At 34.2% G+C, this 23,301-nt stretch overlaps 1 protein-coding gene across 3 annotated transcripts in view; it reads left to right on the top strand.

Moving 5' to 3' along the window:
- TCERG1 (transcription elongation regulator 1) overlaps nucleotides 1-23,301 on the top strand; it is a 61,317-nt gene that overhangs the window by 15,791 nt on the left and 22,225 nt on the right. For 2 of the 3 annotated variants that reach the window (XR_003567290.1, XM_027841905.1), the window contains exons 5-9: nucleotides 9,211-9,453; nucleotides 15,617-15,817; nucleotides 17,154-17,266; nucleotides 18,552-18,640; nucleotides 22,686-22,846. Coding sequence is in view for 2 of the 3 variants with exons in the window: in XM_027841905.1 (XP_027697706.1) it covers nucleotides 9,211-9,453; nucleotides 15,617-15,817; nucleotides 17,154-17,266; nucleotides 18,552-18,640; nucleotides 22,686-22,846 (807 nt within the window). In the remaining variant the exon portion in view is untranslated. Of the gene's footprint in view, nucleotides 1-9,210; nucleotides 9,454-14,377; nucleotides 14,441-15,616; nucleotides 15,818-17,153; nucleotides 17,267-18,551; nucleotides 18,641-22,685; nucleotides 22,847-23,301 lie in introns of all 3 variants that reach the window. The other variant, XM_027841904.1, reaches the window with a different exon arrangement.

The raw sequence follows: 23,301 nt of genomic DNA, 5'->3' as shown, positions 1-23,301 counted from the left end.
TGGATTTTGATCATTATTTTTGTTGATATACTTAGTATGACTGAAGAAACAGGGTACATGTAGTTTTTTTTTTTTTGTTTGTTTTTTGGCAAGGCAATTGAGGTTAAGTGACTTGCCCAGGGTCACACAGCTAGTAAGTGTCAAGTATCTGGTCCAAGACCGGATTTGAACTCGGGTCCTCCTGACTCCAGGACTGGTGTGCCAACTAGCTGCCTGCCTACATGTAGTTTTGAGAGGCCTTAAGAGACCATAGCAGAGAAATTTTTTTTTGGGCAGAAATTTTTTAGTACACTTTATTACACCAACCAGTCCTGCGAGCTTTAGTCGATATATTATCTTATCTGTGGGGATATCTTCACATACATTTTCTGCATTATATCCATGTCATTTTTTTTTTTTTTCATAATTTTTTTTGGGTGAGGCAGTTGGGATTAAGTGACTTGCCTAGGGTCACACAGCTAGTGTCAAGTGTCTGAGGTCACATTTGAACTCAGGCCCTCCTGACTCCAGGGCTGGTGCTCTATCCATTGTGCCACCTAGCTGCCCACATGTCATTTCTTAATGCAAAAGTCATTATTAGAAATGTTGTAGGGGCAACTAGGTGGTGCAGTGGATAGAGCACCAGCCCTGGATTCAGGAGGACCTGAGTTCAAAATCGGCCTCAGACACATAACACTTACTAGCTGTGTGACCCTGGGCAAGTCACTTAACCCCATTGCCTAGCAAAAAAGCAAAAAAAAAAAAATGTTGTAGCCTATTTTTGCCTGTCTTGCTCTTTGAGGATTCCAAATTTTCATTCTTTGGAGGTAGCGGTATTCCATGACTCATTTGTAGCTGTATGCTATCATCAAGAGAATATTGTTGTTAAAAGAATTTTTTTGGTGTGTGAACTTCTCTGCTAAGCTGGTGTTGCTCTTGGCAGCTTTGTCTCTGTACTTGCCAAGGAGGTCAAGTGTCTTCTGACTGAGGTGATTTCTGGGCTCTTTTGGGCTCTTCATTGATGCAATTTTTATTTCTGTTATTGTCTAAAAAATGGCAATAATCAGAGTTAATGTCTTTAGTGTTGTCCACTTTCCATTTTTCACAGTCATTAGCTTATTTAAATACAGTTGGGCCTGTTATAATTGCGTCTCAACCTTTTCTTCTCCTAATTTGTTACTGATTTAGACTTTTGTAATAGTCTGACTGCACTTAATCTGTAGAATCAGAAATGATTCCAGTGTCAGTCAGTAACTTGTTATTTTCTGTCTGTTAAAATATAGTCACTTTCCCTCTCTTCGTCCTTTCCCCTTCCTCCTTTCTTTCCTTCCTGTTCATCATATTCCTATTTTCTTTTTTTATGACATTCTTCTTTTTTAAATTTTTAAATATTTTTATTTGAAGTTTTGAGTCCCAAATTCTGTCCCTCCCTGTCTCCTTCCCCTCTCCCCTCCCTGAGATGGTAAGCAGTCAGATATAGGTTACACATGTGCGGGTATGTAAAACATTTCCATATTAGTCATTTTGTATAGGAAGACTTGAATAAAATAAAAAAGTGAAAGAAAGTGAAAAATAGCATGCTTTAATCTGTGTTCAAACAATATAAATTCTTTCTCTGGAGGCGGATAGTATGCTTCATCATTAGTCTTTTGGGATTGGATGACATTATTCTCAATATGCAGATGTGTATCTTCATAGTCTTCGAGCCTTTGGCCTCTTTCATCACTAATCTCAAACCATATTTTACCAACATACTATTTGCCATTCCCCTCCATACCTGCCTTTACATTGAAGCCACTGAGAATCGAGGGTGTATGTTGACTTGGAGTAGCTTATCAGATTCTGCCTAGAATTTTATCTCCTGCGTCTGTCTTAATGAATTCCAGCAGATTCATCACCTGCAATGATTCTCATAATATTTTTGCTTATGTTAATTTGTTTATATTATTCATAATCACCAATTCTATTCTAAACTGGGTGGTCAGATAGCTTGTGAGATGATACACAGTCAATCCTCATTATTTGTAGATTCAGTATTTACAAATTTGCCTACTTTCTAAAGTTTGTTTCTAATCCAGAAATTAATACTGGATCAGCATTTTTTGTGGTCATTCAGGGACATGTGCAGAGCAGTAAAAAATTTGAGTCACCTGATACACACATTCCCAGCCCAGTGGAACACAGCAATGGTCTCCCTTCTTGCTCTTATACTGTAAACAAGTATTCTTTTCATAATATATTTAGTGCCATGTTTTTTTTGCATTTTTGTATCTTTTTTGTTGATGATTTTTCTGTTTAAAATGGCCCCAAAGTATAGTGCTGAAGTACTGTCCAGTGTTGCTAAGCCCAAGAACGCTGTGGCATGCCTTATGGAGAAGTATTGGCATGCTATTGGCTTTGAGTTCAGTGTTAATGAATCAGCAATATGGTACATTCAGATCTGTATGTGAGGCTGCTCCAGAAAGTGCTAACGTAAATGTTGTGACGAGAGGCTCATAGGAACCTAATGATATGCTTCCCTTAGGAGCAATGGTTCAGTATTCGCAAATTTAGTGTTTAGTGACTTTATAGAACATAACTATTGTAAATGGTGAGAATTCATTGTATCTTTTTGCCTTTGGGCTATGATGAAACCAACTCTACCTCCTCCTTTACATGTCTCTTCTCACTGACTCCAATTTTTTTTTCTTGTCTTATTGCTATAACTAGCATTTCTAAAACAGTATTGAATGGTAGTGGTAATAATGGACATCCTACCTTGATCTTATTGGGAAGATTTCAAGTTTATCCTTGTTAAAGATAATGCTTGTTCTTGGTTTTAGATAGATACTACTTATAATTTTAAGAAAAGACTTGTTTCTCTAAGAAAGAGAAAACTTGTAAGGTGTCCTTCCATTTATTTAGCTAAAGCTTTCTTATGTCTTCTGACTTTATAGCAAGACATTCAGTTCTGTTGTGGTTCATTTCTTCCTTGTTTCATTTCATTGTTTGTTGTACAGAGAACTTAATATTTAGCGTACCAGTAGTTGGTAGAGAACTTGAAAGTGATAATTAAAAAATATATGTGTATTCTCTCTCTCTCACACACACACACACACACACACACACACACACACACATACACACACACACACACACACACACACGCACACACATAATCCTGGAAAGAGAAAAAAAAATAAGAGTATACAAAACAGTTAAATTAATGTTTAAGTGACTGGTCGTCAGACATGAAGCACAATTTGTTATAACCTTTCCAGTTTGCTTTCCAGAGCCTATCAGAATTTATTCTGGGATAAATGTCATTCTACAATGAGACACCAGAATAGGACTTTTATATAAACCATAACAAGGAAATTGCTTTAGCAAGTTTTGCCAGGGATGCTTTCAAGCTGACCAGCTCTGCCAGTCAAGAGTTGTCATTCTTTTTTAAAAAGAATTAAATATATGGGAAAATAAAAATGTCTTAGGTTACTTTATTTCAGAAGTTGTTTTCCTAGTTTTATTTTGTTTTATTATTTTTAAAAATTAAGTTATTTTTCAGTCTACAAATACACCTTTTCTCCTTCCCTCTCTTTTCTCCCTAACACCTCTGCCCATTGAGAAAAAAAAGGAAAAAACGCTTGGTAAAAACATGTAACAAATTCCTATATTGGCACTGCCCCCCAAAATATGTCTCAGTTTGCACTGAATCTATTCTTTTTTCTCAAGAGGTGAGTTAGCCTGTTTCATCATGAGTCCTCTGGAATCATGATTAGTCATTGTTCATTTTGTTAATCAGAGTTCCTTAGACTTCCAGGGCTGTTTGTCTTTTTCAGTATTATTATGGTATAAATTGTTTACCTGGTTCTTTGCACTCTGCATCAGTTCGTGAAGTCCCCAGGTTTCTCAGAAACCATTCCCTTCATTTATTACAGCACATTAGTGTTTTATCACATTTCTAAACCACAACTTGTTCATCCATTCTTGAATTGATGGGTGCTTCCTCATTTTCCAGTTTTTTGCCACTACAAAAAGAGGTGCTATAATATTTTTGTATATATGGGTCTTTTTTCTCTTCATTTGACCTCTTCGGGGTATAGATATAGTAAAGTGGTATCAGTAGGTCAAACAGTTTATTAGCTTTTTAAGCATAGGTCTGTGTTGCTTCCAGAATATCTGGACCAGTTCATAATTATCCCAACAGGCGCATGAATGTACCTGTTTTCCCATAGCTCCCTCAGCATTTTCTTTGTCCTTTTTTTGGGGGGGTGGGAGGCAACTTTGCCCACCTTTGTGTATGAGGTGTTTTAATGTGCATTTCTCTACTTAGTAATGATTTAGAGAAGTAGTGTCAAACTCAAATAGTAATGGAGACACTAAACGTTACGTTAGGATCCCTGATGGTAGCGTATTGACTTAGAAAATCACACATTATCCCTATTCTGTTGTATTTTTAGTTATTTTGTTAAATACTTCCAAATTACATTTTAGTCTGGTTCAAGTCTATGCTTGTTTGACATCACTGATTTAGAACCTTTTTTCAGTTATGTCTATTGATAGCTTGGATTTCTTCTTAAAATCTGCCTGTTCAAATTTTTTGAGCATTTAGCAATTGGGGAATGGTTCTTAACCCTTCCCCCCTGCCCCCCTTTCCCTTATCTCCTTCCCTTTCTACTTCGTTGTTGGATAAGATAGGTTTCTATACCCAGCTGAGTATGTGTGTATGTATATATATGTATATGTATATATTCTTCCTTTTTGAGCCAGTTTTGTTGAGAGTGAGGTTCAGATGTTGCCCTGCACACCTCCTTATTTACCCCCTCCACTGTAAGTTTAAGTTCTTCCTTTTGGGCTTCTTTCTTGTGAGATCATTTTCTGCATTCTTCTCCCTTCCACCTACTCCTCCATCCTTCTTTTTCACCCCTTCATTTTTTTTTAGGTCATCCTAACATAATCAGTTCAACTGCTCTAATAGTGATAAAGTCCTTGGGAATTACAAGTTATCTTCCCATGTAGGAATGTAAACAGTTTAACGTTATTGAATCCCTATGAGTTTTCTTTCTTGTTAACCTTTTTATGCCTCTCTTGAGTCTTGTGTTTCAATGCTAGAATTTCTATTGAGCTCTGGTCTTTTCATTAGGAATGTTTGAAAGTCCTGTATTTCACTAAATATCAATTTTTCCCTCCCTGAAGGATTATATCCAGTTTTGCTGGGTAAGTTATTCTTGGTTGTGATCCTAGCACCTTTGCCTTCTGGAATATCATATTCTAAGCTCTCTGCTCCTGTGAGGTGGAAGCTGCTAAATCTTGTGTGATATTGACGGTGGTTCCTTGATATTTGAATGGTTTCTTTTGGGTGTTTGCAATATTTTCTCCTTGACCTGAGAGCTCTGAAATTTGGCTATAATACTCCTGGGAGTTTTCATTTGGAGATCTGATCTTTCATGAGGTGATCGGTGGATTCTTTCAATTTTCATTTTACCTTCTGGATCTAATATCAGGGCAGTTTTCCTTTATAATTTCTTATAATATGATATGTACGCTCTTTTTATGGTAATGGCTTTAGGTAGTTCAAAAATTGTCCAGAATCTCTCCTCAATCCATTTTCCAGGTTGATTATTTTTCCAAGGAGAGATTCCACATTTTCTTCTATTTTTTCATCCTTTTGACTTTGTTTTATTTTTTCTTGATGTCTCATGGTATCATTAGCTTCCACTTGATCAATTCTGATTTTTAAGGAATTTTTTTCTTTAGTGAGCATTTGTTCCTTTTTATTCCATTTGACCATTTCTTCTTTTTAAGGAGTTCTTTTCTTCAGTGAATTTTTTTACCATTAGGTGAATTTTGTTTTTTAAATTGTTATTTTCTTCAGTATTTTTTTGTGTCTCTTTTACCTACCTGTTAAGTCTCTTTTCACGATTTTCTTGCATCATCCTCATTTCTTTTCCCAGTTTTTCCTGTACTAGTCATTCTATTTTTAAAATAATTTTTTAGCTCTTCCAGTAATTCTTGTCGGGCTTGTGTCCAATTTGCATTTTTTTTTTCGTTTTGGGCTTTGCGTATGGCTGTTTTTGTGTTCTCTTCTGAGTTTGTGTCTTTTTCTTCCCTGTCACCATAGTACCTTTTTTATGGTCAAGTTCTTTTTTTATTACTTACTTACTTTTCCAGTCTATTTCTTGACTTTGGACTTTATTTTAAAGTTGAGCTCTGCTCACCTGGGACTGGGAAGACACTGTCTTAAGCTTCAGGCTTTTTCATGATACTGTTTTCCAAACTAGTTCTGCAGGTTTTTGATGCTTCCAAGGTGATGTGATCCAGGGAGAGGTGTGATCACTGCTCTCATGGTCTGCATTCTGGTCTTTAACCAGGAAAGGCCCCTGTTCCCTGTAGCCACAAGTACTAATGTTCCTCTCTGCCCTGGAATTGTGACTCAGAACTACCTTTGGGCAGTGGAGTTGCCAAACACCACCTGGTCCTATGCTAGTCCTGTTAGTTCTAATTACTTCTAATATATTGAGAGTTTGCCTTTTTATGACACAAAAATTGAGTGCTTACAGAACCCATTCTTGCAAAAATTTCCATTGAGTCTTTTCACCTGAAAAGCTGTAATAGAAATGGGAGGATGAGAATAAGAAGGGCAAAAGAAACTCTCATTAGCTAGTTTTTATAACTCTTCTGCCCATCTTATGAGGTTAAGGTCATATATGATAAGTGAAGGCACTACACAGATATATGGTGATGTTACTGCTTTTGGTGAGAAGATTGACCATGATATTCCCAGCTATCCTCTACTTAATATCCCTAGAGCTGAATTGCTTCTCAGTAAGTCTAGTTATTCTTTTTTGTTATCCATTTGTTTCAGTCGTCTCAAACTCTTCGTAATCCTACTTGGGGTTTTCTTGGCAAAGGTATTGGAGTGGTTTGCCAGTTCCTTCTTCAGCTCATTTTACAGATGAAGAACTCAGGCAAACAGGATTAAGTGACTTGTCCAGGGTCACACAGCTAGCTAGTTAAGTGTCTGAGGCCAGATTTGAACTCAGGAAGATGAGTCTCCCTGACTCCAGGCCCTGCACTTTATTCATTGTGCCACCTAGCTGCCCTAGTTATTCTTTAATTATGTATTAATAGGGTTAGGGACTAGATCTCTGATTTCATTTGTATAATAAACTCCTTTTACAAATGCATGTCAGCAGCCATGTCTAATTTATACTATTTGAGAGTTACTCTGAAGCAGTAGTGTCAAACTCAAATAATAACAAGATGGGGAGTAGAGATTGGTGGCATATTGACTTTGGAAACCATATATTAACATTATTTATATTCTATTCTATTTTTACCTTTTATTAAAAAAAAAAACCCACTTCCTCTTTGCATTTCAACTGGTTTTCCCCTCTCCCTCCCCTCAGTGATTGACTCCTTGGGTCTGGAGCACTGGTAATTTAAATGATTTACCCAGAGCTAACATAGCTAGTATTTTAGAGGTCAAACCTGAACACAGATTTTTCTTGTTCTGAGACTGACTCATGTATTAATAATTTCCTAAAAATTTTATTCTTCATTTCAAAGCTGTTGTGTTTTTCTTAGTGATATTTACTGTGCCTTTACTAAGATGATTCTCTCTCTTCTGTTCAGTGAAAAGCATAATTTTGGATTCAAGATGAAAATACTGAATTATCTAAATGTCTTGAGTACAAATCTTTTTTTTTTTAATATCCGTTATTCATTTCAGCATTGTAGTGTTGCATTCATTTTCATTTTAAGGCTATTCTCACCTACTTTTTATCTGGTGTACCTTCTTAACAGTTGTCCATGTTGTGATGTTAAGGTAATACTTGCTTTCATAGCTGAAGCCCTTAGGCCAGGTAAATAGCATTCCTGGAGGCTGGTGCTTTAGTGAATCATTTTAGGAAATGAATTAATGGAGGTATGGATTTGTTGTTGTAAAGAACTTTTTCTTCGTTCCCCAACATCCTTCTTTTGACTATTTCTTTTAAGGATTACTGGCCTCATTTCTGATGCAGGAAGTCCTGAGTAGGCAGACCTAAGGGAAGGGATTGGGCGAGTATTTTCACCAATTCCACCAGTGCATCTCTACCAGGATGAAATTTAACATTGACTTTGGGCAACTTTTTAAATTAAAAATTTGTTCCCACTATATTACTTTTGATGCAGACATGGGTGTAAAATTATTTTAAAGTGTATAATTCACTGAGCCCCCTGGATAATTTATAGAAATGAACATTACCAACCTTCCAGTCTTGTCCTAGTTCTTCATGGGCTCAGTTTTCTTATCTTGCGCAAATTGACTTTCATAGGGAAATAATTGAGAAGAATAAATAATTGCATTTTTATAGTTGTTCTCAATTGTTAAAAGCAACCCATATTTGGGGGGGTCATAAATATGAATTTTCATAGATGTTATTTCCATATATTTCATATTATTAGACATTCATTACTGTTTTTAGTAATTTAATATTTAGTACTCATTTAAAAAAACTAATATAGCTAGCCACAGTTTTGCTATTTCTCATATAAAATATTTTGAAGATCTTTACCATATGTATTGACACTCTTTTTAATGCTAAATGATATTTGAGAACTAGTAATAGGTTATATCAGTTAGTTTTACTCTTTGTACAGTTCTGAAATTATATTAATATGGTACTATTAAGACCTGGTCGGTGTTAAACTGTTTGATTCCTTGATTCCTGGAAGATGGTTGTTTAGCACTGTTACCATTTTTTAGCCAAGGTGAGTTTGTCATAAATTGCTCATATTCCTTAAGGTTAAATGAGTTTTTCTTTATTAGAAACTGGATACTCTTTTTTTTTAAAGCCCAAATAGTGACAAATTGTTCAGATCATTGGGTGACTTTAAGTTATTTGGTTTTGTTTTTCCTGTCTGCACCTGGCCTACACTTTAATTGAAGCCACCATCTTCACTTGTAGACTTCACTTAAAGACATTTACATTTAACTAAATAGTTACAAATTGGGTAGTGGTTTTTTCCCCCATCAAGTAAAAGCTAAAGTTGATTTTTAACATTGACTTTACAAAAAACACTTTAAAGGGACAGTTCAGATCTGGTAAGATTTCTTTTTATTATGATATATGTGGGTCTGTTTTAGGTAGGACCACTATATACATATTAATTTAATGTATTTCATATGTTTATAAGTAACACTTTATAAACATATGTGATAATGTGGTTTATGAAGACTTAAAATATGGTTTTTGTATGTTTTATTAGCACCCACCACACAAGATCAGACACCGAGTTCTGCTGTTTCAGTTGCCACACCTTCAGTTAGTGTTTCAACTCCAGCTCCTACAGCTACACCTGTACAGACTGTTCCCCAGCCACACCCCCAGACGTTGCCTCCTGCAGTTCCTCATTCAGTACCTCAGCCAACAGCAGCGATACCTGCTTTTCCACCAGTAATGGTACCTCCATTTCGTGTCCCCCTTCCTGGCATGCCTATTCCATTACCAGGTAAACCAGCATCTGATAATTTTCTTATTTGCTGTGTTTTTCATATGTCAGCAAGTTTGTTCTCATGTGTCTGTTGCATATGGAATTTGCCTTGAATCTCATCCATTTTAAAATGTTTTTTGAAAGATTCATGGCTGATTGCAGTAGTTTCTCTTTTAGTTTTTGGTAAATGTATCTTTTGTTTTTGTATTTTCACACCTGATATACACTAGTTGTTAAAAGTTAGTCACTTTGAAAATGTAGTTATCTTGAATATTAGCTTCAAATGTACAAATTGGTATCTTTTTTGCATTTTACATGTTTTAAATTCAGTTATTTTTAAGGGATCAAGTGTATTAATGCAGTAAAAGATGTTACACATTTTACGGATATTAAAGTACGAAACAGAATGCAAACCATTTAATTTAAAGAGAAAAATCTCTACAAGACCCTAGAAAACTATTTCTTTAAGATAAAGGCGTGGACCTTATCTTAAGTTGAAATCAAGGTAAAAGTTAATATTTTACTCTAAATAAGAATTTTAATACTTGAAGGAGGGCATAAAAGTAGTGAGGAAACTTTAAAGGTAGTTGAATGCTTTATAAAATAGCGATAGTGCCAGATAGTCCTAATTTGGATGCTCTTGCTGTTGCCAAGGATATTTAGAGTAATAGAATCTTGGAACTGGTCCTTGGAGATCAACTAGTCCTACCCCCTTGATTTTATAAATGAGAAAATTGACGTCCATGGAGTACATAATTAATAGTGGAGCACAGGACCCCCGACTCAATCTAGTGATTTTTCATCATATGTTGCTACTAGAATCCCATGTTGATTCCATTTTATGTTGATGTCTCGATTCAAGATATAGAAGTAGTTCAGACATAATTTTCAGGTATGTACATATCTGATGCAAGCATGACTACTTCCTTAGGTGTATGTATTTCAGGTTTTTGAAATCAAATTAAAAAGGACACTTTTCAGATAGCACTCTTTAACAAGAACATACCAAGAATGGCTTTTTGTGAGCTAGTTCTTTTATATGTCTCAAAATGATGACCAAAAGCTTGAATGAATCCGTATTTTTCATGTAATGTTTTAGCATTTTGGAACAGATGATCATGAGTTTAAGTGTAGAACGAGATAGCCCTATATGTGAAAATGATTTGTAGAAAATATCAAGACACTCACATCAAGTAAGATAAAGGTAAGAACAGGAGACAAAACATACTCTTTAAAACATTAGTGAGAGTCCTTGTTCTGAAAGTCATGTAAAAGATATAAATTGTCTTTAATATTTGATATTATTGATATTTTAGAAGTTGTGACTCATGAAGCACTGCATTACTATTCTTTTCCAATTTAAAATGCATTTTATCTATTTTTTAAACTGGCTATTTATTTTTAGTTTTCAACATTCACTTCCATAAGATTTTGAGTTCTAAATTTTCTCCCCCTCCTACTTCCCCCATCCAAGACAGCATGCAATCTTATATAGACTCTAAATATGCATTCATATTAAACATATAAAATGCATTTTATTTGGGTTCTTAAATAACATGTGTATTCCAAGCTGATAAAAATGACAAGCATCACTTGGAAATTGTTGCCCTACAACTAACTAGCTTTTAGGTACTTGTCAAAGCCTTCACATTTACTATGATGACCTACAGCAGTTCAGCAGTGGCTCAGGATCCAGAGAACAGCCTAAAAGTAGGAGATTCCTTATCTCCAGGTACCCAGCCCTCTTTGAATGTGAATCTCTGGCCTGATTCAGTTCTGTTAAGGCCACTTCTCAAAACTTTGGATTCTTCTTGTCTACTGAATAAAGTTCAGACTCCTGAAACTGGCATTCAGAGCTCTGCACAGTATGGTGCTACCTTACCATTCTAGCTTTATTTCCCTTTACTATTTTCCTTTCACATACTCTACACTGCAGCTCAACTCAATTAGTTGTCATCTCTAGTACAAATCCCATACTCTCACAGACTTTGTATCTTTGCTAATAGCGAATACCAAAACTTAAATTGCTTGAAGCTTAAATTCCTTTATGTTTAAGAAGAGGGGAAAAAAATCTGTCATTCTTTGTAGTTAAAGTTTGATTTTGACTTGGTTATAAAACTGCCTTTTAAAAACTAAAGAATTAGTGGAAGAGTTTTCCAAAATGGGGGAAAAAAAACCTTCCTCTAATTTTTATTTCATCTTCTATTAGTTCTAACAGCATGAGATAAGATCCAAAGTTCTGAACAGTTGAAGGAGCTGGGGATGTTTACCTTAGAGAAGATGAAGGCAGGAAATAAGGGGGATATATTTGCTGCATTCAAACATTTGAAGGACTATCTTGGAGAAGAGGTAGGGGATTTATTCCTTGTTGCTCTAGAGGGAAGAACTAGGACCAGTAGGTAGAGGTTATAGGTAGGCAGAATTTAGAAAAATCAGAACTGTCCAGTATTGGAGATGCATGCATTCTGAAGTAGTGATCTCCCTGTCACTGGAAGAAAAGTTTGTTAGGAATGTTGTAGAGTCCATTGAGAAGGAGGGTGGATTAAATAAATTCCAAGGTATCTTCTAAGGTCTTGTGATTTTTTGGGAAAAGGAGCTAATAGAAGAATGAAAGTAGGGTCATAAAATCTGTCACTTTCTCTCCTTTTTGTTAATCCATTCTTTCAAGATGCTTGATTGAAGTTGGAAGAGGAAATGTAGAAATAGCAGTCTTATTCCTTCTTTATTTCATTTATCTGTTCCTTATTTTTATCTCCTTTCCTCCTGTACCCTTGAACGTGTCACCTTGGGGCAAGAGAAACAGGAAGCCCACAGCAGGGGCAGTAATAAGCCTTTCTGTAAATTCATTTGCTGCATTACATTGTAAGAGCACCAGTAATTCTAAAGTAAATGAGTAAAGGAATGAGACGGACGATGATTAAAGTAAGGAAAAAGAGAAGAAATAGGGGAAATGTGAGGTAAAGGCACCAAAAAGAGCAGTGATAAGGGCCATCAGTTGGAATAGGATTATGGAATCGGAGTTCCAATTTTAGAAGTTGAAAAATCTCTTTTTGAGTTTCAGAAAATTCTTTAATCATGAAATGAAGTGAAATCTGCCAAAATTCCTACTGTAATGTCTGTGGTTAAAAACTAATAACTTAATAAAAAAATTTTTTTCTTAAAAGAACATGTTTTGAAGAGACACATTTTTAGGAAAGTTGGACAATTGTTCCCTTAAAAATAGTTGAATTAAAATGTGTAGTTATTTTCATCAAATGAATGTGACCACCTAGATAGGCAAGCTTTTGTCTTTTTATACGTTTAGCATTTAAAATTTTTAAAATTTGAGTATTTTATTCTCTGTATTTTTTAAATGAAAGAAGATACATGTTGGCCTGGTTGGTTTAATAAGGGCTAATAATCCCTAAAATTAATAGATCTCATTTTTATGTTATTTTCCTATATTTAAAAATTAATGATATATTCATTGGGGTGAGGATGATCTTCTGAATTACTCTAATTTATTAAGAAGTTCACATACAAAATTAAAACAATTGGTCCAGTCATCCTGCAGATGGCAGTGTTTATACTGACTTAGATCTAAATACATGCTATAACTTCCTTCACAAAACGAATTTTTACAATGTATTCTTTTAAACACCTAATAACACCAAATTTTACTCTGAAACTTAAAAAAAAACCTAGATACTTTGTTCAGTACCATATAGTAGAGTGCTTTTGTTTTTTGTTTCAGATTTAATATTTTTAGTTTTAATAAATCTTACATTAAAAAGTTAAATAAAATTGGAGACTTTCTTTAATCTTAAAAACCAATAAAACATAAAACTATGTTTTATTCTAAAGTTTTTATTTTAATATTTGTGTTTTATTAGTTTACAAACCCAGGGGTTTAATTTCATTTTGAGTGTTAGAATTAATTTTTCCTGTCTTTTTCAAGGATAAAAGATAATTGGAGTAAAAGCATGATTTTTATTTTTTCTTGCTGCCAAAATGTAGTTATTTCCATCAAGTTCTTTCCTTTTACCTTTGTCTCTGATTCTTCTTAAAGCCTAAATTAAAATGGTCGTAATTTATTTTTGGATTTGCAGCTTTCCCTTTAATCTCCCTTTCTACCACAATTAATTAATAAGAGAATTATTTAGCCGAAAATTGCATTGGGTGCAATTTTCTTCACAGCATATTTTATCTGTCATTAATTCAGGTTAATTTACATGATTATTTACATGCAGTTCTCTGTGCGCACAGTCCTTAAGGGATGAGGGAGTGGCAGTTTTCTTAGTATTTTATGCTGCCTTCATAACATTCCCAACCCTTGTAATTCCATAGAACAAAACATTGCCATTTCATAGTGCCACTAGTTGAGCTTCACCCTGATCCTTCTGTGCCATTTTAAAAGAAAAGATGCTTTGCTTTGAGATATTTTCATCTACCCTTATTCCTCACCCTCTTCTTCTCTTTATTTCTACCCTGCACGAATGTATCATGCATCAGCTATTGCATGTGGTTCCTAGAAGCGTAGTGAAACAGAAGAGTGTATTGTCAGTTTCATGCTGCACCTGCCTTCCACTGGTTTCTAAGCAACAGCAGCATGGGTTTTGATGTCCTGTGGGAAAATATCCCATATGAGAATTTAAAATGTGTATGCATGGAAGAAGAGGTCTTCCTATATTGAATTTAAACCCCTGAGACTCCTTCAAATGTTGTTATGATAGCTGTTTCAATATAGAGGTAACTGTTGCTATAATTTATAGTTAGTATTATTGACAATTTGGCACCACTTCCTGGAATGTCAGAGCAACAAGAAATTCTTTCCTGTGGTCTTTGTCTTTTCCATTGGAAATGGCATTCTAAATTGTACTGGTAAATTATTATTATCCTGAATCCCAGTGGTAGCTGACATACAATGGCAGCTTTCCAACATGCTTGCTTATCCATTTTACAGGTGTAGCAATGATGCAAATAGTCAGCTGCCCGTATGTAAAGACAGTCGCTACCACCAAGACCGGTAATTCTTAAAACCATCTTAGTTCGTTTTGTCTGTAAGTTGGCATGGTAGTGAATGTTGTTGTTTATATTTTTTTTCCCAAGTGAGTGGATTTTTATATTTTAATTTCTAATGAGCAGTATAAATGCAGATGTCACATTTGGCCAACACTTAATTTTCCCAATAGATTTAGTTTTTTTTTTTTGGTTCACAAAAACAAAATAAGGTCAGATTATTTTGATTATTACTTTATGTAATAAGTGTGAACTATTTCATTCACATATACATAACATTTAAATTTTAGTTTAAATTTTGGTGTGTGTGTGTTTTTCAGTTAAATTAAAAAATCATTTCCATGTGTAAAGTGATGTGATTGTGCTTGCATGCTACTAGGTATGTGTGTATGACTGTTTGTATGTATAGTGTAAGTTTAACTTTTAAGTTAATTAAGGTAATTAGCTGAAATATTTTACTGTATTACCAAATTTGGACGTACGTAAAGGTAGTTTAATTAAATTTTTAGTTTGTATCTCCTTGTTTATTCTTTAGGACACGAGCACATTTTCTTTTTTTAATATGTACTCATCTAGTTTATAAAAAATAAAACCAAGACTTCAAAAAACTGGAGCATATTTCCTTTCTTTATTAATGAAAATTAAAAACTGAATTTTGAGAAATAGTTGAAGATAAGTGGCTTGACTGAAGTTTAGTATGTTAGATGGCATGAGATGGATTTGGTAATATCAGTCATTCATTAACAAATATGATTTCATAGACTTAGTAGTTAATGCCTTTTTAGAACTAGAAGATTGTTTGAGATTTAATTATGCTTTTGATAGTGTTTTTGTCTTCATTTCCAAAAAATTAAAGAATTGTTATTTTTCTATATTGACAGTATAATTTTATGTACTGTTATCCTTATAATTTAATGTTTCAGCTGTTTGCTCATTTGAAAAGTATTATAGTATGAGAGAAGATTCAACTTCTGACAATTTGTGTTGCATTTCGGAATCTTTGATTTGTGTGTATTAGTACTTCAGAAGGAAGGAAATCATAGACTTCTTTAGAATAGTATATTGCTTTATTAAATTTTTTACATAAATACAGGTTTACTAAAAATTTAGTTCATTTTAAGATTTCATTGTTTTACTTTGCAGTTGATACCTTATTGCTTTATTTTTCATTATTCTCTTTTAGGTGTATTGCCAGGAATGGCCCCTCCTATTGTACCCATGATACATCCCCAGGTTGCTATTGCTGCTTCACCTGCTACCTTAGCTGGAGCAACAGCAGTTTCTGAATGGACAGAATACAAAACAGCAGATGGGAAGACATATTATTACAATAATAGGACATTAGAATCAACCTGGGAAAAACCCCAAGAACTAAAGGAAAAAGGTATCGTAGTTTTAATGACTTATCAGGGTGTCCTAGTCTATTTTGATAAGCAAATTTAGTACTATATCAAATTCTGAGACATTTTATTTTAAGATTCATTTCTAAACGTAGTGTCGAAGGGTGATTGTTTCTTCATTGAATGATTCATTTGGGTTTACTTTAAAAACTTGAAATAGACACGTCTTCTACATGTTTGTCACAGTTTTCTCCATTTGGAAAACCTTTAATTATTTAGGGACATTGAAATGATTTTTTCATTGACGGTGTGTTGTCAGGAATATATGTAATTTGTTTTAAGATTTATGTTTGATAGGACTCGTCTTCATAATGAAGGAATGTGTTGGATGCTTCTGGGAAGTACATTGTGTCTTAGGCCACAAGGGTCTACTTGGTGTATTGTTTTTTTCATTGCAATAAATGACCTTAATAAATGATTCCTGAAAGAATTATGCCCATCTGCAGTGTATAGATTCTCTTCTTCCTTTCTGGAAGACCAGACCTTAGTGCTAATATTTAAGTACCTTCATTGTCAAGAACTAAAACTGGGATACTATAACTTTCTAGATAAAACATCTTTAATAAGCCATCATTATAGCAAAATTAAGTCAGCAATGTTAAGGAAGGTAAGATTTTTTTTATAGTCAAAAAAGACGTGTTCTTTTAATCTTTTTGTAGTGGTAGCATTTTGATCGTAATTATTCTTACTGAATTTCTTTCAGTGAAGACACATAAAATTGAATCAAGAATTTTAAACAAATATTCCTCAATGTTACCTTGAGAAGAGAAGGGCCAGTTAAGGATCATTGTAATGGAGACATATAAATGCCAGATGCAGTTGACAGCAAAGAGAAGTAGTATAAGAAAGAGAATATTAATATTTACATAGATTAAATGAGTGCAGATAAATTCACATATGTTCTTGTGATTTCTGTGTATTAGTCTTTATTTTTGCAACTGTCCTATTAGCTTTTCCCTCAAATCCCATTATGTTGTTTTTACTTAAAATACGAGTGCTGAAATATTGATGGAAATTATTTAAGGTGCTTGAGCAGTATAGTTATGTAATAATCAGTTCATTTTGTGCAACTAGAACTTAGTGCCTCAAATTTATTGAGTAATATACGCAAGAGAAATTATTCTTTATCATTAGCTGTTTGCCATCTGATTTGATGACGTATCTATCTCCTCATTTAAGAAAATCTTACCTTGGAAGACCTCTTTGACCAAGATTAATTAAACTGTGAAGTTTTATTTAAGAATGATATTAATCACTTTGGAAACTCCACTGTATCTGTATTTAAGGGGATTAAACTTTTAATAGAATATCTTTTTATAGAAAAATTAGAAGAAAAAATTAAAGAGCCAATCAAAGAACCTCCTGAGGAACCTCTACCAATGGAGACGGAGGAAGAGGAACCCAAAGAAGAACCCATAAAAGAGATCAAGGAGGTAAAGGACTGTGAACCAAATGAGTGTGAAGTTAAATGATTTTGTGTAATTTTCCATATATAATTTGTAAAATGTAGCTGCTTACCAAATGTTTCTTAAATTGACATGAAATATATTTGATATAATTGAACATAATTATAAATTTGAGAACTGAAATTTTAAAATATCTAGAATTTATACTTGGGATTTCACTTGGAAAATTTTTCTTAAAAAAATTGTTCTTTTTACTCCAAATGAATTTATTAAAATTATTATAGTATTTTGCACATTTGGCAAATACTGAATTAATTTTATTTCCCATCCCCTTTTCTACTTGTTATTGCTTTGTATTTAATGATAACGTATAGCTCAGTGACATGCTGTTTTCTCTGGAAGTATTTTTCTTCTAGCAGGGAAGAGTTGTTTCAGATTTCACATAAGAGCCTGGACTGAGAGGTCCTTTTCTGTGCCAAAACTTTTCCAGTTCAGTTAAATTTCATTTAGGGACAGGACCACCTATTGCAGTCTTCTATTTTGGAGAAGGGCAATTTGGCACTAGGGGAATGAATGAGAAAAGCATCTGTTAAGCTCTTTCTGGGTTCCAAGCACTGGCCTATGTGCTGTGAGTACATATAGAAAAGAGATACAATCTTTGCCCTTGTAGAATTTACATCTGATGGAAGAGATAACACTTCTAGGGGAATGGAGATTAGGTTTTTTGATTGGTAAAGACACCAAGGATGTTGAGTAGAATTTATTGACATGCCCTTTCTAGGAGCAATGATATATTGATTTGATTATTATTTCCAGAGCAAGGGGTGAAAAACAGGGAAGTGGAGTGGAGGGGTAGACGTCTGTGTCTGTAAGCAAGACAGTGTCAACACTGAAACAGAGTTAGAAGTTTGTTATCTCCTAGGTATATATCAGTCAACCAAGACTGCTTGGCTGCTGGGCTGGACTTCCAAAGGTCAGTGGTTTTGTTCTTCCAGGGCATGGTCTCTAGTTCGGAGAGTGCCCAGCAATAGTAGCAATGGCTGGAGAGCAGGTCAGGGAAAAGACAGAGGTGAAATATGGTTGAGAGTCGGGGGCAGGATGGATATAGTAGGAAGATAGAAGCTCTCCTCAAACCACTGAAGGAGGTACTTAGATTTAAAGCTCCCCTCAAGGTATCTTATTACTCTAGTGATAGCCCTGGGGTGAAATTTGTAGACATTTGTGGTTTATATGATTATTATTGAACTGATATCATGAATTAAGTGGAAATGGCAATATTAGAAAGTCTTAGTATGAGACATTTTCTCCATAGGAGCCCAAAGAAGAAGAGATGACAGAAGAAGAAAAGGCTGCCCAGAAAGCAAAGCCAGTAGCAACTACACCCATTCCTGGTACTCCATGGTATGTATATATTTTAATCTCCAGTGAGTAATGCTTTTATTTATACTTTTTCATGTTTCTAATATAGATTAGGTGATTTTTTTTTTGGTCCTTTCACATCAAGAAACTTATTTTCTTATTGGGAAAGCTATATTTCCAACCCTGAAGAAGTTTTTGTGTTATTTAGGTAATTCTACACTAATTATTTTAATCCCAGTTCATTTTAATAACTCTAGAATCCAAAGAACTTCTTTATCCTCTCACCCCCCCGAAGTAGTGTGTAGTGACCTCTGTCATTTAAAATGACCATCCTGAGACTGCAAAATCTTGATATTATCTTCTGAATTATCAGAAGATAAACAAAAGAAAACTCATAAAGATTTCTAGGACATAGCTAAGGTAGTCCTCAGAGGAAAAATAGAGAGGATTAGGGAATTGATTGTATACTTAAAAAATTATAAAATCAAATAACTAAACCCAAAATAAATACCAAGGAGGAAATCTTAAAAATTCAAGGTGGAATTGTTAAATTAGAAGTTAGATTAAGTTCAGTATCATTTTTGTGTTGAATGTTCTACTACATTCTGATTCTTTGAATATTAGTATCCCATGTTTATTATATATGACCTTGGGCGGTTAGGTGGCACAATGGATAGAGGTCTGGACCTGATCAGGAAGATTCATCTTCTCGAGTTCAAATTTTGCTTCAGACACATGCTAGTTGTGTGACTCTGGGCAAGTCATTTAACCCTGTTTGCCTCAGTTCCTCATCTGTAAAATGAGCTGGAGAAGAAAATGACCAACTACCCCATTATCTTTGCCAAGAAAACCCTAAATGGGGGCCTGAGAAGTTGGATATGACTGAACAATAACAACAACATTTATGATCTTCCTAAAGTAAATGTTCGACCATGTCTTCCCTCCAACTTTACTTCAGGGGCTCCTACTTACCTCTGTGGTCAAATATAAAATCATCTGTTTGGTTTTTAAAACTCTTCACAACTTTTTTCCTTCTTACCTTTCCAATCTTCTTACTCTTTGCTCCCTTCCACATGTGCAATTTCTTGGACATGACACTCGTATCTCCCAATTAAGCATTTTCATTGTCTCTTCTGTATACGCCTGCATAAACGATAGTGTCTGGTTCTCCCTCCTCATCTCCCATCTCCTAGCTTTCTGGCTTCCTTTATGTCCCAGCTAAAATGCCACCTTTTACAAGAAACTTTTCCTGAACCTCCTTAATATTAGTGCCTTCCCTCTGTTGATTTCAATTTGTCGTTATCAATATTTTGTTTTTTGTAAGCTGTCTCCCACATTAGATTGTGAACTCCTCCAGGGCAGGGACTATTTTTTGCCTTTTCTTTGTATTCTCAGCACTTAACATAGTGTCTGGAACATAGTGGATACTTAATAAATGCTAGTTGATTTGACTTGATTTAACCAGAATATTCATTTAATCAGGGAGTATAGTTTTCACATGATTTTTGGTGATAAATATGAGTTTATTATAAAGAGCTATTACATAATCATTTCCTTATATTAATAATAACTAGCATTTATATAATGCTTTTAGATTTAGAAAGCACTTTCCATATGTTATCACATGTGATTCTCACCACAACCATGTAAAGGTAGGTGCTGTTATTATCCACAATTTACAGATGAGGAAACTGTTTAATGACTTGCTGGAGGTCATATGTATAGTAAATATCAAAGGCAGAATTTGAACTCTGATCTTTTTGACTTTATGTACTCCTTTCTAGATTATCATTTATACAATGCCTTACTGATCAGAGTAGTTCATATAGGTTTTAAAAAAATAGATTACTAATATTAATAATACTACTAATATTAATAGATTTTAGTATTTTCCTTTTCTGTTTCTGTTGAAGGCACCACTGTCCTTCTAGTGTCTTTTGTAATCTCTGCATTATCCTGTGCTCTTTCATTCTTAATCTCTCCACATATCAAATAAGTTGCTAGAGTTTTCCATTTTTCCTTCCATTATATCTCTCCCATCCCATCTCTTCATTCATTTACTCACACAGCTACCACCTTAATTCAGGCCTTTATCACCTCTGGCCTCGATTATTGCAACAGTCTTAATTGGTCTCTCTGCCTCTAGTTTTTTCACCATTCAAATATATCCTGTACACTATTGTCAGAATAATTTTCTTTAAGTGCAGATATGACCACGTGACTCCCCTACTCAGTGGCTGCAGTAACTTCCTGGACTGTAAATAAAATTCATCTGTTTTGCTTTTAAAGTCCTCCACAGTGTAGCCTCAACCTTTCTTTTCAATCTCCCTGAACATTACTCCTCCTCCTGTACTCTGATTCAGCCAAACTGGTCTTCTTTCTGTTCCTGAGTTAAGACACTGTCTCTCCTCTCTGTATTTTTGCCCTTACCAATCCCATTGCCTGGAATAAGCTTCCTTAATTCAGTTATAGAGACTCTCTGCTTTTAAGATGCAACTCAAGCACCATTTTCTGCATGAAGTCTTTCCTGCTTTTCCAAATTATTAGTGGCCTTCCTTCTCAAATTACCTTATTTATTTAACTACTTTGTATATATTTGTATTTACCAATATTACATCTATGCTGTATGTATTTTTATATATACTTGTTTTCTCCCCCATTGTAATACAAGCTCATTGTGATAAAGAATTGTTATTGGTATTTGTATCTACAGTGCCTAGCACATGATAGATCCTTAATATATACTTTGCTGATTGACTTGTTGATGTTAATAGTGGGAAAAATTCTGGTGGTAAAAGTAAAATCACTTATACACATTTTTATGAAAAGCTTCAAATGGAACGTTTTTCTCCTTGTACTCATTTTTACACTTTGTTGGTGGAATGGCAGTCAGCTCTGCCCTTATGTATTTTTCTGTAAATTCCATGATGATATCTGACTTCACATTTGCCACCAGGGGGCTTCCTTGGACAGAAATATCTGTCATTATGAAGAACTATATAGATGTAGTAGCACATTTGAGTAAATCTAATGAAATGTGTAGTTTAATAATAATGATATTTACATTTTACTAAGAAATGCTAACCTCAGTCTTGTACTAACTGGAAAAGCTTACTTGAGGTTTATTTTAAAAAGATGAAAATATCAAATAGTTATTTATAAATCTGTTGCTTAAGCCTACCTAGACTGCCAGAGATTTTATGAGAAATTAACTTGTACAAGATACCACATTTTAGTCTCTGGATGAAAGTAGTAGTTTCCTATAAATAAGACCGAAGTATTGTAATTAAAAATTTCTAAGTGTTCCTCAAGAGTCATAAGTCTAAATGTCCAAAATAGGTTTTCAGCAGGGTCTAAGCCATCATTTAAACATTTAATGTGCCCTTCCTGTTACACTTAATTGTCTGAGTGCCCTAGTACTGCATTATGTTTTTTATAATGTGTGCATTGCCTGTGTCTCTTTTCATTTTTACAGATACAGAGAGGAGAGAAACTTTTCAATAACAGGTTGCATTTGGGGAACTGATATTTTTGGAAAATAAATGAATTTATGTGTTCCTCAGCACTCTTAAATTTTTCATTTCACAATTAATCTTTTTTTTTTTTTTTTTTTTTTTTTGGTGAGGCTGTTGGGGTTAAGTGACTTGCTCAGAGTCACACAGCTAGTGAGTGTTATGTGTCTGAGGCTGGATTTGAACTCATGTCCCCTGACTCCAGGACTGGTGCTCTATCCACTACACCACCTACCTGCCTCCTAATCATCCTCTTTCACAGTTTGTTGACAGTCTGTACTTTTGAGAGAGCTTTAAATTTAGCATTCTAAAGCTGGTTATTTTAATAAGGATTATGTTTAAATAATCTTTAAACTATGCTTCAACCTGAAGTTCTTAATGCTTCCTATAGTTTTTTTCAGGTAATAACAGTTATTTTCACATTAGGCATTGAACATGTCTTTTACTCAAAAAGCTATGCTTTGTTCTTTGTGTTTAGGATCAATTAGGTTAGAAAAAACTTTTTTTTCAAGGTATCATTAAAAAAGCTAACTTCAGAGGGTCTCTAAAAATATAACTTTTGAATTCATTCTTAGGTGTGTTGTTTGGACTGGTGATGAACGAGTTTTCTTTTATAACCCTACAACTCGTCTATCTATGTGGGACAGACCTGATGATCTGATTGGAAGAGCTGATGTAGACAAAATTATTCAGGAACCCCCTCACAAGAAAGGAATGGAAGAAGGAAAGAAACTAAGTGAGTGCAAAGTTAAATGTTTATTCTGTAATACTTAAAAAGTAATTTCTTGTGGTTTGAGAGAATATGAATTCTTTTAGAATACAAATTTCACTTTTTCAAGGAATGTAGGCATTTAGAATAGCCAAAAAATTGGCTTTGATATGAGTTGATATATCTGAAAAATATGTAAATATATATCTATGTACACCTACATTCCTCTTCTCTGCCCCCCCCCATTAGATAAAGACCAGGTTTGGTGGTATAGACTTAGACTAATTCCTAGAATTAGTCCAAGATATATTTGTACTTTGATGAACAGTACTTATCATTAAGACTAAAGTATTAATCACTGGGAGTTTTTAAGAATTATTTTATTTTGACTAGAAATAAAATTGTAAAGTAATCGAAAAATTCTATTTCTGTTCGGCATATAATATTAATTCTTGTTTAGAAAAGCAATCACTGAAGTTCCC

Source organism: Vombatus ursinus, unplaced genomic scaffold, assembly GCF_900497805.2.
Source record: "Vombatus ursinus unplaced genomic scaffold, bare-nosed wombat genome assembly UNPS02014863.1, whole genome shotgun sequence".
Lineage (NCBI taxonomy): Eukaryota > Metazoa > Chordata > Mammalia > Diprotodontia > Vombatidae > Vombatus > Vombatus ursinus.
Note: the sequence above shows the minus strand (reverse complement) of the source record. Positions and strands in the feature narration are given on the sequence as shown.